The 12,989-nt window shown below is 43.6% G+C and overlaps 1 protein-coding gene across 1 annotated transcript in view; it reads left to right on the forward strand.

Moving 5' to 3' along the window:
* LOC137418521 (ubiquitin-conjugating enzyme E2 E1) overlaps nt 1-12,513 on the forward strand; it is a 33,456-nt gene extending 20,943 nt beyond the window's left edge. The window contains exons 3-5 of the mRNA XM_068104605.2: nt 2,498-2,630; nt 2,852-2,999; nt 11,146-12,513. Coding sequence (XP_067960706.1) covers nt 2,498-2,630; nt 2,852-2,999; nt 11,146-11,243 — 379 coding nt within the window. The 3' untranslated portion in view covers nt 11,244-12,513. The remainder of the gene's footprint in view (nt 1-2,497; nt 2,631-2,851; nt 3,000-11,145) is intronic.
* Nucleotides 12,514-12,989: the final 476 nt, after the last annotated feature.

Here is a 12,989-nt window from a genome sequence, read left to right on the forward strand (position 1 = left end):
ATGTAAAAAGTTTTTTGAGGTTCCTACTTTATCCCGCACACAGTCATGACAAAAGCAAAATCTGTTTTCATTTTAGAACTGAGAGGCAGCAGCTGCAAGAACGCTTTTTCTGGACCTGATAACATCAGCTAATTCAACACTATTTATATACTATTGCTCCCTGCCAGACAGGGAAGTTGTTTGCAGGTTATCTTGTATTATATGACTGTTTTAGAGATGAGAAGTTGAGCTAATGAATTTCAAGCATTTCATCTTCCATTTCTAATTGGGTGCACACAGAGCTGGAAGAAGCTTCTTGAATTGAAAATATTGGAGTTGACTGAGACTGAATAAGGTTTGAATGCAATGGCTGTCAGTTACCCTCACAATAGCTGAAAAGGTGTGGAAAGTGTTAACAACTAATTGTGAACATGCCATGAGTCGATCTTCAGGTTATAATGATGGAATTCCCAAGAAAATATGTTGATGGGTTTGGGGGGGGGGGGGGCAAGGAAAAGGTTTGGAAAATGAATGGAAAAGATGGAAAAGACTGAGGATTAAAAAATGATTGGAAAATACTGTCAAGAGTTGAGAAAGGGTTGGGAAAGACTGAAAATTATTGGAAAATAATGAGTGGTTGGAAAAGATGGAAGAATTGGAAAAAACAGAGAAGGCTTGGAAAGTGTTTGGCAAAGGGTTGGGAAAGACTGAAAATTATTGGAAAATAATGAGAATGGTTGGAAAAGATGGAAGATTTGGAAAAGACAGAGAAGGCTTGGAAAGTGTTTGGCAAAAGGTTGGAAAGACTGCAAAGGGTTCTAAATGACTGAGATGGGTTGGAAAAGACTGAAAATTATTGGAAAAGGGTGAGAATGGTTGGAAAATGTTTGGCAAAGGGTTGGAAAAGACTGAATACTCGTAGAGTGTTGCCGTCGTTCAGGTCCTCAAGGCAGAGTGTAGCGAGCGTCTGAGTGTACAGGTACCACCTGTCCCTTAAAGAGACACTCGCAATGCATCCAACTGTGACACTCCTGTCGGACCCCCACGTGCGCACATGTGCAGACTGTCTTTCAAGGCTGCCTCTTTGAAACAATCACAGCGCGTCCGAGTGTCCAGGCTATTACCCAAGCCTCCTGGAAACACTCAAGTGCTTGGATCCCCAAGCCACTTGTACCCACCCTTATCCTTAACAAATCTCTGCACCGTGTCCATTCCATTTACCTTTCCTTCGAATCTGCGCCGGAGATCAAGCAAAGACAGAATCCTTCATCCAATGGCAGCAAGAAGTTACCATTTTACCGAGAAAGTTCTCACCTCTTTGTAGGGCGCCCGGAAACCTTGCCGCCATCGAGCAACGACGTCATCTACCCCCCTCCCCACCCCCGCCCCCCCCCCCCCGGGTGAATCCCATCCCTCGTCACCAGCTTTGTCGTGGGTTTGAATCCCTTCCCCCAGAATAAGCACCTTGTTAAACTCGGACAGTGTACAAGAGGTTTATTAATAGATAAGGATACATGCATGGAAGACGTGGCGTTTAGGCCAGTAACACCACTTGGTATGACATCACGGTTCTTACACAGCCGGCACCAACATCTCAGCGAGCCACAACCCATAGTCGGCTTAATATACTTTTCTCGAAGATCAAAGAACTCAAAACATCGTCCCAAGTTTATCCCTCCCCAATGCCACAGATTGTCGCCTCGAAGAAAAGTTGTACAGAGTTGACAAGCAGGCTAAGCCTCATAGGGAAAGAATGTTTTGCGGGATTTGGTTAGAAACATGGGATTTGGTCAACAGTTTTTCTCAAAGCCAAACAACCAGACGCTGGATGGAAATAGGTCACAGTGTGACGCTGCTGCCACCATCAGGATAGGGAATCTATGAAATCTTCTTCACGGGTACCAGGAACGTCACAACAATGGCCTCACCTTTATCATCACACTCAGTGGAGCATTTCCTCCTCCCCATCAATACTAACCTATGGGGATTGTCCGTGCTTTTATCCTTCTTTTAAATGCTGAACGTCAAGCGAGGAAGCAGCACGTTTAACTCTTTGCTATGATTCGGCCTGGATTTGAACCGCTGACATCCCAGACTCTGAGTCTGAGCAGACTTCAAACTTGCTTTTAATCTGTGACTAATTTGACCTTCAAGTACTTCCTTCTGTCTCCTCCTACTATAACTACTTTTGTTCTACTCATCAATTATCTATTGAGTCATGAGTGCTATTTACAGATCACCAGCAGCATTTTGTTGACATATCTGCATATGGTGTCAGTTCCTCACTGTCCTTGGATCTAACATTTTGTAGGATCTTGTCGATAGGATCTAACATTTTGTAGGATCTTGTCGATAGGATCTAACATTTTGTAGGATCTTGTCGATAGGATCTAACATTTTGTAGGATCTTGTCGATAGGATCTAACATTTTGTAGGATCTTGTCGATAGGATCTAACATTTAGTATTAAATATGATGTAAGTGAGCATGAAAACTTTATTTGCAATGTGTGCCCCCAGCGCCGGGCCCAAAGGAGACAACATCTATGAATGGCGCTCAACTATCCTCGGACCCCCTGGCTCCGTGTATGAAGGAGGAGTCTTCTTCTTGGACATCTCCTTCTCCTCCGAGTACCCCTTCAAGCCTCCCAAGGTTGCTTACTCAGGATGTGAATGCAGACGTTTATGAAATGCTCAATATTTGCAATTTAATTATAAACCACTTTTGATAATAATTTGCCAATTCGTCCGCATGACAAGAAGCATTATTAAAATTAATGGAGTTTTTTTTATGTAAACATTACAAAACCAATGTTCAAATAGAGTTGAGTCAAGTCCCGTACGTAATACGTATGCAAATGTGTTCACGGACAGGTGACATTTCGCACACGAATATACCACTGTAACATCAACAGCCAAGGAGTCATCTGTCTGGACATCCTTAAGGACAACTGGAGTCCAGCTCTAACCATTTCCAAAGTTCTGTTGTCTATCTGCTCTCTTCTTACTGACTGCAACCCTGGTATGTACATCTTCCCTGGTAAGACACGTGTTCATAAATATTATCAAAACAAAAAGCTGTTTTTGGTTCTCAGTCTACCTGAACAATTTGAAGCAACGTTTGATCCTAGGTATTCAAACCAGTGGATGTTGAGGGGTCTTGGCCAAAACAAAATGATTGCTTCTGATTTCTAACTCGCCATAATTTTTCCAACAATGCCTGTGGTGATCCAAAATGCAAAAGCATTATGTTATTGCATTGGCGCATCCTCGGCCTTGGGCAAATGTTACTGGAGTGATGTCCCATGGTGAATTGTACACTGTAATGGTCTGTGCAACGTTGTTGTTCGGAGTAGCCTTGTATGCAACAAACTCTTTCTGTCATGTGTGAGCTCACATGTCGCCATGTCGCATAAATATTATTATGGTAAAAAATACAAGTTTTTAATTTATTGAAGAGAAAGGGGGGAGGTCTTCTAGCTCTTCCATGAGCCTTGATCATCTTACTATAATTCACCAAATGTCCGTCCGTCTGTTCCCAGGTACCGCAAAAACGGCTGAACCGATCGCAACGATATTTTGGGTGGGTATTCCTGGGACCCCTGGGAGTAAAATAGGCTATATTGCTTTTCCAATTTTCCAAGTTTTCCAGGTTTTCCAAACACGATGGAATAATATTTACCGATATGAACAGTGATGTGGCTTTTATTGAAATTCTACAAATACTGTTTAGATTTTGATGAGAATTATGAACCTGCCGCGAATGCGGAAGTAGACAGATTACGGCAATGAGCTGGTTTGATAATATCCCAATACAACCGTCATTTAAAACAGTATTTTGTTAAAGTATCAAATGATGATTCTAATCGCCATTGACTGGGCATGGAACAAACGTACCCGTTTGTTTGCGAACGGGTACGTTTTTCATGGAAGTCCTTCACGAACGTGCTGTCCATGTCTGACGTGCGACTGAAGGTGCTACAGGAATGTGGAATTTATTGGTTTCATGCTTTAGCATTCGCCGTTTCTGCATTGCCTGTTTGCTTCTGCCCTCTCACCCGTGCGTAGCACGGGTATCTCACTAGTGTGTACAAAACAAAGGAAGAGAGAGAGAGCAAACACTGAAATCAGCAAGTAAGACGATTGGGTTAGGAAGGGTAACTTTGGGTATTAACGGCCGTGATTCAGGATGGGAGGGGGGAGGTGGCACGAGGTGGTGGTGTACTGCCCAATTGAAACCTTGGAGGGAAGAGCGAGACAGAATGGAATATGAAACGTGGTTCCATAATAAGGAGAAGTGAGGAATAAAAGAGTTGAGGTGTTTAGTCAATCTAGATTTTGGATGTTTAACCAGGAGAAGTTACTGGAAGAACACATGCATCCTGGAGTTGCAAGGGATAGTAGGACGACTGTGCAAGTAGAACAGAACCAGAGAGAGATAAAGAATAATCAGAAACTTCCTTTGAGAGAAACGTTTCTATTAAAAAATACAAAGTCTGGAGCAGCCACTGCAGCCTGAATGGAGAGATCGGAAATATTAGAGCTGAGACCTCCGATATTTAAAAGATTTATACAATGTTCCTTTACATTAAATGATTCATTTAGGTTCAATAAGGTTCCAGGACATGTGAGCGATTGCCCTTTCTGTGCAGTGTTATCTTGAGTGCATTTGTTGGACAACCATACGCAGATGAGCTGTCGGTATATGAGGTGGCCGAGGTTAGTCAAGCAGTACTTTTTATACTTTTGAATTTACTTTCATAAACCTGTTAAAAATAAATAAAAATTCCCTTTTTAAGGCCGTTTTCCCTGCCAGAGCGGGGGTTGGCCTTGCGGGCCCCATGAGAATCATGACGGTTTCCTGTTTGAGGCAATGTTTTTATGGCCGGATGCCCTTCCTGATGGGATACAGTGTACCTATTCTTGGCCGGGACACACACGAGCACATTCATCCCAGCAAGCTGGTGCTCAATTTGCCGACCGCGGAAGGATGGTCGGGCTGAATCAACCCCCCTGGCGTTAATTCAGCGATCGACCGGGATTCGAACCCAGGATCCTCGGATCCCAAGCCGGCACCCTAACCGCTAAGCCAACACCAGGCTTATTTCATAAACCTGTGAACCTTTTATTTTCTTACAAAGGTATATTTCTTTGAATATGAGGGGGTTGCACATTTTAAATGGAGAGCGTGAGTAAAGGAAGGTACTATTGCAGGGCTAGCTGCTGGCTGTCCTTTCCAACTACTATGGTGTGCTACCCTTGAATGCACACCACAGGGTCATCCTACTCCTGCCCTACTGCGCGGTTGTCCTTCAATTGCTGATATCCATAATGTCGCTTCAGAATTGCATGCCTGAGCGCATGGTCATGCCTGAAAAACCATTTGGTGACAATTCCTCAATTCACCTTGTCCGATCCACCTCACCCCCTCCCACCCTATCCATGTATGCTCCACACGTTCCCAATTCCTCAATTCCCAATTCCTCCAATTCCTCAATTCACCTTGTCCGATCCACCTCACCCCCTCCCACCCTGTCCATGTATGCTCCACACGTTCCCCTTCCATATTTCCTCCCACTACTCCTATCATTCCCACTGTTCTTTTCCTTCTCTCCACATTCCTCCGCCTCTCTGCTGCCATCCGCCCCTTATCCGCCTTTTCTTATTTTAGCACCCTCCCTCTCCCCCACCCTATTTGTACATGCATAATAAATAGACAGCCCCTAACCTGGTAGACTTTATTCGTCTCCCCTCAAACAGGAAGGGAAGATGTATGGTTATGCCTCTGCTGACTAAGTAAGGAGGCAGAGGCATTACGTTTTCGGATTGTCCGTCCATCCGTGCTTCCATGATCACTTTTCCTTACTGCGATAACTTAAGAACAGCTGAAGGAATCTTTGTCAAACTTGGTACAAGTATTATAATGACTAGCAACGGTACCCTCCCTACGGGCGGGGCTTCAATTGGGAGACCCAAATGAAAAGGCAAAATATCAGAAATTGAAGGCTTTTTTTTTATTTTAAACGATTTATATAAACATCCGTTAAATCATTTCACACGCAAATCATCAAAATCTAAACAGTATTTGCAGAATTTCAATAAAAGCCACATCACTGTTCATATCGGTAAATATTATTCCATCGTGTTTGGAAAAACTGGAAAATTGGAAATTGGAAAAATTGGAATAAAATTGGAAAAACAATCTAGCCTATTTTACTCCAGGGGGTCCCAGGATTACCCACCAACAATTTCGTTGCGATCGGTTCAGCCGTTTTGCGGTACCTGGGAACAGACGGACAGACATTTGGTGAATTATAGTAAAATGTAAAGATGAACTGATTAGATTTTGGCCTCAATAGTTCAAAGGTCAGATATCTCGTTAGGTAAAGATTGTGTGATCATGCTAACTTGTGAACCAGTGATGGCATTTTGACCAAACTTGATATAAATGTATATCATGATGATGAAAGGATGAACTGATTAGATTCCGGCATCAAGAGGGCAAAGGTCAAAATCCATGATAGGTTTTCGTTACCGCGATAACCTAAGGACGGCTGAAGGGATCCAAGTCAAACTTGGTGCAAGTGTGTATCATGAGGTACAGATGAACATTAGATTTTGGCGTCAAGAGGTCAGAGGTCATGTCAGGTAAAAATGAGATACTTGAGAACAGCTGACGGGATTTAAATCAAACTTATTGCAAGTATGTACAAACCTCCGTCAATGCGTCCATCCATGATATATTATTTGTACCCAAAGGTCAAGGGTCGAAGGTCACATTAAAACTCCTGTTAATGTGACACCATTGGCTATGGGATTTAACTAAACTAAGTACATGCACCATGACGTATATGTATATATATATATTTAATGTTAGTTCTTTCACGAGCCTCGATCTTGTATGCAAAATATATATATATATGTACATACAGATTAGATATTGAGGTCAAATTGTCATGAGGTTTTCCATCAAAGTTGGAGTAAGCAAAGACCTCATGTGGGAGGAGGCATATAATAGGTCTTGATGTCGACTTTGGCTTAGTGGTTAGGGTGCCGGCTTGGGATCCTCGGATCCTGGGTTCGAATCCCGGTCGGATGTCTAGTTTTTCCGTTATTTCTTCTTTCTTTCCAACAATAACGAGTGTATTTCTGAGCCAACCTTCTTTAAATGTGGCACGACAGTAAGTCAATGTATGCAGGTGTGTGCAGGTACCTTGATCCAAGGACCGATTTTTAAAATATATATTTATTTATTTGTCTGTGTGATGTTGGCCCCACATTCCAATTTTAAGAGGTCAAAGGTGAAACGGTAAAAATCATACATTTTGCTTTCGCATTCTCTTGTATTAGGGGAAAAAAGTCGAGATTAATGTGGGCACAAATACCCCCAGATCCACTTTCTTGAAATACCAACTTCTTTCCTGGAAGTCCTTGCAGTGTCCTTGTGTTTTATACTTCTCCCAACCCCCTCCCCCCCTTCCCATGCCTCCTCCTCCAAGCCCTCTCCCTCCCACAGATCTCCCGATGTCCCTGCTCTTAAATGTTGTTTATGTGCTTCCCCATCTCTCTCCATCTTGTCTACCGCTCCCCTTATTATATGTTTTATGTGTCCGTTTGTTTATTTTTGTGCTTAATGTTAGCTCTTTCACGAGCCTCGATCTTGTATACAAAAAAAAAAAAAGTTGCTCTCAAAAATCCCATCTAGGGATGCGAGGGGAGAACAATCGGATTAGTGGTTTTCAGGATTGCACAGGGGTGAACAGTGAAAACCGGTCATAAAAGTAAGGTTTTGGCTTGCCCATGCATCAATTTCAACCAATTTAGGCCACAATTGGCAACATGTTACCTTACCACAGCCCCTAGAGAATAAAGCAGGTGGACATTGCTTTGGCATCTTCTTTTAGATTTCACAGGGGTCAAAGGTCAAAATTTGTCCGACAATTAAGGTTTTTGACATGCCAAGTCTTTTATTTTAACAAATGTGGACAGGACCCAGTACAAAATCCCTGCCACAACACCTACAGAGAAAGATTGAGCACATATCGGTCCAGTGTATTGTTTGCAATTCCACAGGGATCATAGGTCAAAAATAGTCTTGCAATTCATGTTTTTGGCTTGCTGTACTTTATACCGTATATAAATCAGACAAGACAAAATTACCTCACCATAACCCCTTCAGATTAAAGCAGGTAAACATTGTTTTGGGCTCTTATTCTCGATTTTACAAGGGTAAAGTGGATAAGCGGGGGAGGGAGGGGTGAAGGAATCTTGTTGCAGGTTGGGTGTGTGACAAGGGCAAAATGATTAGATTTTGGTGAAGATCTGCATCTGGATCCGATACTTACCCTGCGCTGCAAAGAGAAAATCAGGGTTAAGCGATCTGTTGCATCCATACGTACAGTGCATTGAGAAAGTATTCAGACCCCTTCACTTTTTTCACATTTTGTTATGTTGCAGCCTTTTGCTGAAATCGTTTAAATTCATTTTTTCCCTCATCAATCTACACTCAATACCCCATAATGACAAAGAGAAAACAGGATTTTAGAAAGTTTTGCAAATTTATTAAAAAGAAAAAACTGAAATATCACATTTCCATAAGTATTCAGACCCTTTGCTATGACACTTCACATATAGCTCAGGTGCCTCCCATTTCTCTTGATCATCTGTAAGATGTTTCTTCACCTTGATTGGTGTCCACCTGTGGTAAATTCAATTGATTGGACATGATTTGGAAAGGCACACACCTGTCTATCTAAGGTCTCACAGCTGACAATGCAAATCAGAGCAAAAACCAAGCCATGAGGTTGAAGGAACTGCCTGCAGAGCTCAGAGAAAGGATTGTGTCGAGGCACAGATCTGGGGAAGCCCACAAAAAAAATCTCTGCTGCATTGAAGGTTCCCAAGAGCACAATGGCCTCCATAATTCTTAAATGGAAGAAGTTTGGAACAACCAGGACTCTTCCTAGAGCTGGCCGCCCGGCCAAACTGAGCAATCGGGGGAGAAGGGCCTTGGTAAGAGAGGTGACCAAGAACCCGATGGTCGCTCTGGCTGAGCTCCAGAGATCCTGTGTGTAGATGAGAGAAACTTCCAGAAGGACAACCATCACTGCAACACTCCACCGATCTGGGCTTTATGGCAGAGTGGCCAGACGGAAGCCTCTCCTCAGTGAAAGACACATGAAAGCCCACAGAATCTTGTTTATCACAGTCTGAGAGTCCTTTAGGTGCTTTTTTGCAAACTCCAAGCGGGCTTTCATGTGTCGCAAGGCCCTTCTCCCCGGATTGCTCAGTTTGGCCGGGCGGCCAGCTCTAGGAAGAGTCCTGGTTATTCCAAACTTCTTCCATTTAAGAATGATGGAGGCCACTGTGCTCTTGGGAACCTTCAATACAGCAGAATTTGTTTGTAGGCTTCCCCAGATCTGTGCCTCAACACCTTCCTGTCTCTGAGCTCTGCAGGCAGTTCCTTGGACCTCATGGCTTGGTTTTTGCTCTGATATGCATTGTCAGCTGTGAGACCTTAGATAGACAGGTGTGTGCCTTTCCAAATCATGTCCAATCAATTGAATTTACCACAGGTGGACTCCAATCAAGGTGGACAAACATCTCAAAGATGATCAAGAGAAATGGGAGGCACCTCAGCTAAATTTCAAGTGTCATAGCAAAGGGTATGAATACTTATGTAAATGTGATGTCAGTTTTTTCTTTTTAATAAATTTGCAAAACTTTCTAAAATCCTGTTTTCTCTTTGTCATTATGGGGTATTGAGTGTAGATTGATGAGGGAAAAAATGAATTTAAACGATTTCAGCATAAGGCTGCAACATAACAAAATGTGAAAAAAGTGACGGGGTCTGAATACTTTCTCAATGCACTGTGTGTCGTACTTGCGTGTCTGCATTTTTAAAATTCATTTTATCGTCAACCGTTGGTCCGATGACACAAAATTTGACCATGGGAGCGCCTCCGTCTGCAGAATGTTTTAAATTCATAATTATGACGTCATAGGTCACATGGTACAGGCGTCATCTAAGGGAAAAAATCGAAAAACGTTGCACCTCTATATCTTCGAAACCACTTCATGGAAAAAAAAATTGAAACATGGTGCGTTGTCAAGTACTCCCCATGGGAAATAAGATATGTTAATGATGACGTCATCGGTGCCTTAATTATGACATCATAATTCGACAGAGACAATGTTTCGTTCGATCAGTTTGAAATTTCTTCAGCTTGATCAACACAATTATATTAGCGAATATAAATTTATGATGTCATTGGTCACATGGTCTGGCAGCCATATTGGATCAAATTTAAAAATCCTTAAAAAAACACAGAGGAGTTGGCTCACACCAGGTTGACTGCATGGGGTAAGTATGCCATGAATACCATCGATTTTTAAGTGATTCTTCACCATTCAGGGACAGGGCCGAAATCGATATATAGCACGATATCCCAAAATGATATGGATCGGTTCGGACGAAACTTGGTGGATGAAGTTGGGTCGGAGAGAAGAACAAGCTGATTCGATTTTGGTCCAACTGAATGCAGATCCGACCTCTCAGTGGGATAGAAAACATAAACTGGTCGACCTGGCAGAGGTGTGCGCTCTACCGAGTGCCATTGTGGTTTTAATTGTGAACTAGCCGAAACCCGTGGAACATCCACGGAAGGGAGGATGTGGTGTATGGATAGAGTGTACCATTATGGATGGCATAGGGGATTTGCTTGTCCGTATGGTAAACCCACCTGATGAGGTTAGCGTACACCGCAATCGACGACACCGGCACAAATGCATGCTCTGGATTGTCCACTCAGTGGACGGCTTGCTTTCGCCTTCGACTGTCCAATCAGCGGACGGCTTGCTTCGCCTTCACCCAGCAGACACCAATAAGATGGCGTCGTATCGGCAGTTAATCGGATGCTTTTGGGCCCCAAAGTCGACTAATTCAGATTTTTCGAGTATGGCTGTACGTGATAAACAAAGAGCGCGGTTCGTAGATCGTAAATCCATTCGTGCCGTGGGCATCGGGTCACTGGGTGCGGCATAAAAGGGATAACAAAGTCGATTCCTTACGCTATTATTATATAGATGTTGGTGATTCCAGTTATAATTTTATCTTGACCTGTACTCCCATGCACCTTTATTGATGTCTGCTCCTCCTCTTATGCCAGCGGACCCTCTGGTTGGCAGCATTGCCACTCAGTACCAGACGAACCGGCCAGAGCATGACCGCACGGCACGCCAGTGGACCAAGCGGTACGCCACATAGTCCCTGCCTTGAGCCGCACCACTCCGCTGCTTCCAAAGGAACTTAAAGGAACCGCAGGCGGTGGTCAAACCCCAGACGCAAAATGAAGAATGGAATGTACTCCACATCAAGATTGGATCGGTGGGCGGAAGAAGAAGTGAGAAAGAGAGAAAATGTCTAATGTGGTTTTTAGTGACAAGTGACTGGAGGAATGATGAGCATTGCAAAACCTGAACACTCCGAATCTCCTGGATGAGGGGATGTATGTTACAAGTTGGCCTTCTCTATCAATGACTGTCGCATTGTTTCCCATGTACCTGTTGAGATGAATGCCACTGTGACATGTTGTCCTCTTGGATTGCTTCCCATCTCTTTAAGTGATTTAATCATGTGATTTGATGTTTATATTGTCTTTTCTCCTTTGTTGCAAACACTCTATTCTTGCTATATGTACTTCAGTAACGCTCCGGTCTGTTTTTGTAACTGCACTCTTCAGCTTCCTCCAAACCCACACCCAATCCTCCGCACATCTACACTCCCAACTCCAATCAATCACAAAAAAAACATTTTCATACATTTCTCACCCTCACCCTCCCTCTCCCCCTCCCCGTCCCCAAAACCCTCTCCCTCCTCCTCTCCCTCTCCGTCTCACTCCTCCTCTCACTCCTCCTCTCCCTCCTCCTCTCCCTCTCCCTCTCTCTCTCTTTCTCTCTCCCCCTCCCTCCCTCCCTCTCTCTCTCTCTCTCTCTCTCTCTCTCCGTCTCACTCCTCCTCTCCCCCTCTCCCCCCTCCCCCCCCCCCCTCTCTCTCTCTCTCTCTCTCTCTCTCTCTCTCTCTCTCTCTCTCTCTCTCTCTCTCTCTCCACCACCACACACCCATTCCCATCATCCTTATCCTAAAGTAATCCATCCTTCCCTATTAAACATGATATCAAGGAAAGCCATGCAATTTCTCAGTGCTTGTTAAACACGATGTGCTCCCAACATGAAGCATCACAATGGATGAGCGAGCTTCCTCCCACCCCCATGCCGCTTCGATACAACACGGTTGAGGAAGCGCAATGTTCATGACAAGATAGCATTAGCGATGGATCGAGCCTTACACGGGTCCGGGTCCGCGGTGTTCGGAAATGTCCCCGATGTGTTGCTGATTCTTCAAAATCTTTCTAATCTCTGCAGATACCTTTGTAGCACGTCGAGTTATTCCTTCAGGTGTGCAGCTTATGATGAACTGAACTTCAAGTTTCTGTATAAAAATAAATAGATAAATAAATAAATAACTGTGCACTTGCGGCTGGTGGTTATTTTTTGTCATTTTAGACATCCGAACTGCATCGCTTTCCTATCGGATCGCTATGAATCGGTTAAGATGTAAACGTGACATTTGTGTTGCGAAATGTTTTCTTGGTTTCACTTTTGCTGAAGAAGCGATTGACGCTTTGACAAGCTTCCGTTTGTTTGTTGTCAGCGACATGTGCCACCCCAAGGATGCTTTTCTGCCCTGGGTACCCGGATACATCGGGTCGTTCCTGGGTGAACAAAACCACAGCACCAATATTTGGGTAATCCAAACGAGTTCTTCAATCCAACAAGTTTTATTACTCCCGAGCTCCATTTTCACGCACTGTTTTTACCTCCGCCACCGAAGGTGGGTGGAGGTGATGTCTTCACCCCCGTCTGTTTCTCTGTGAACAGGATATCTCAAAAAGTTGTGGACGGGTTGGGTGTGTGACGAGGACGAATGATTCGATTTTGGTGAAGATCTGGA

The sequence above is a fragment of the Myxine glutinosa genome, chromosome 12 (assembly GCF_964187855.1).
Source record: "Myxine glutinosa chromosome 12, kmMyxGlut1.1, whole genome shotgun sequence".
In the NCBI taxonomy this organism is placed as follows: Eukaryota; Metazoa; Chordata; class Myxini; order Myxiniformes; family Myxinidae; genus Myxine; species Myxine glutinosa.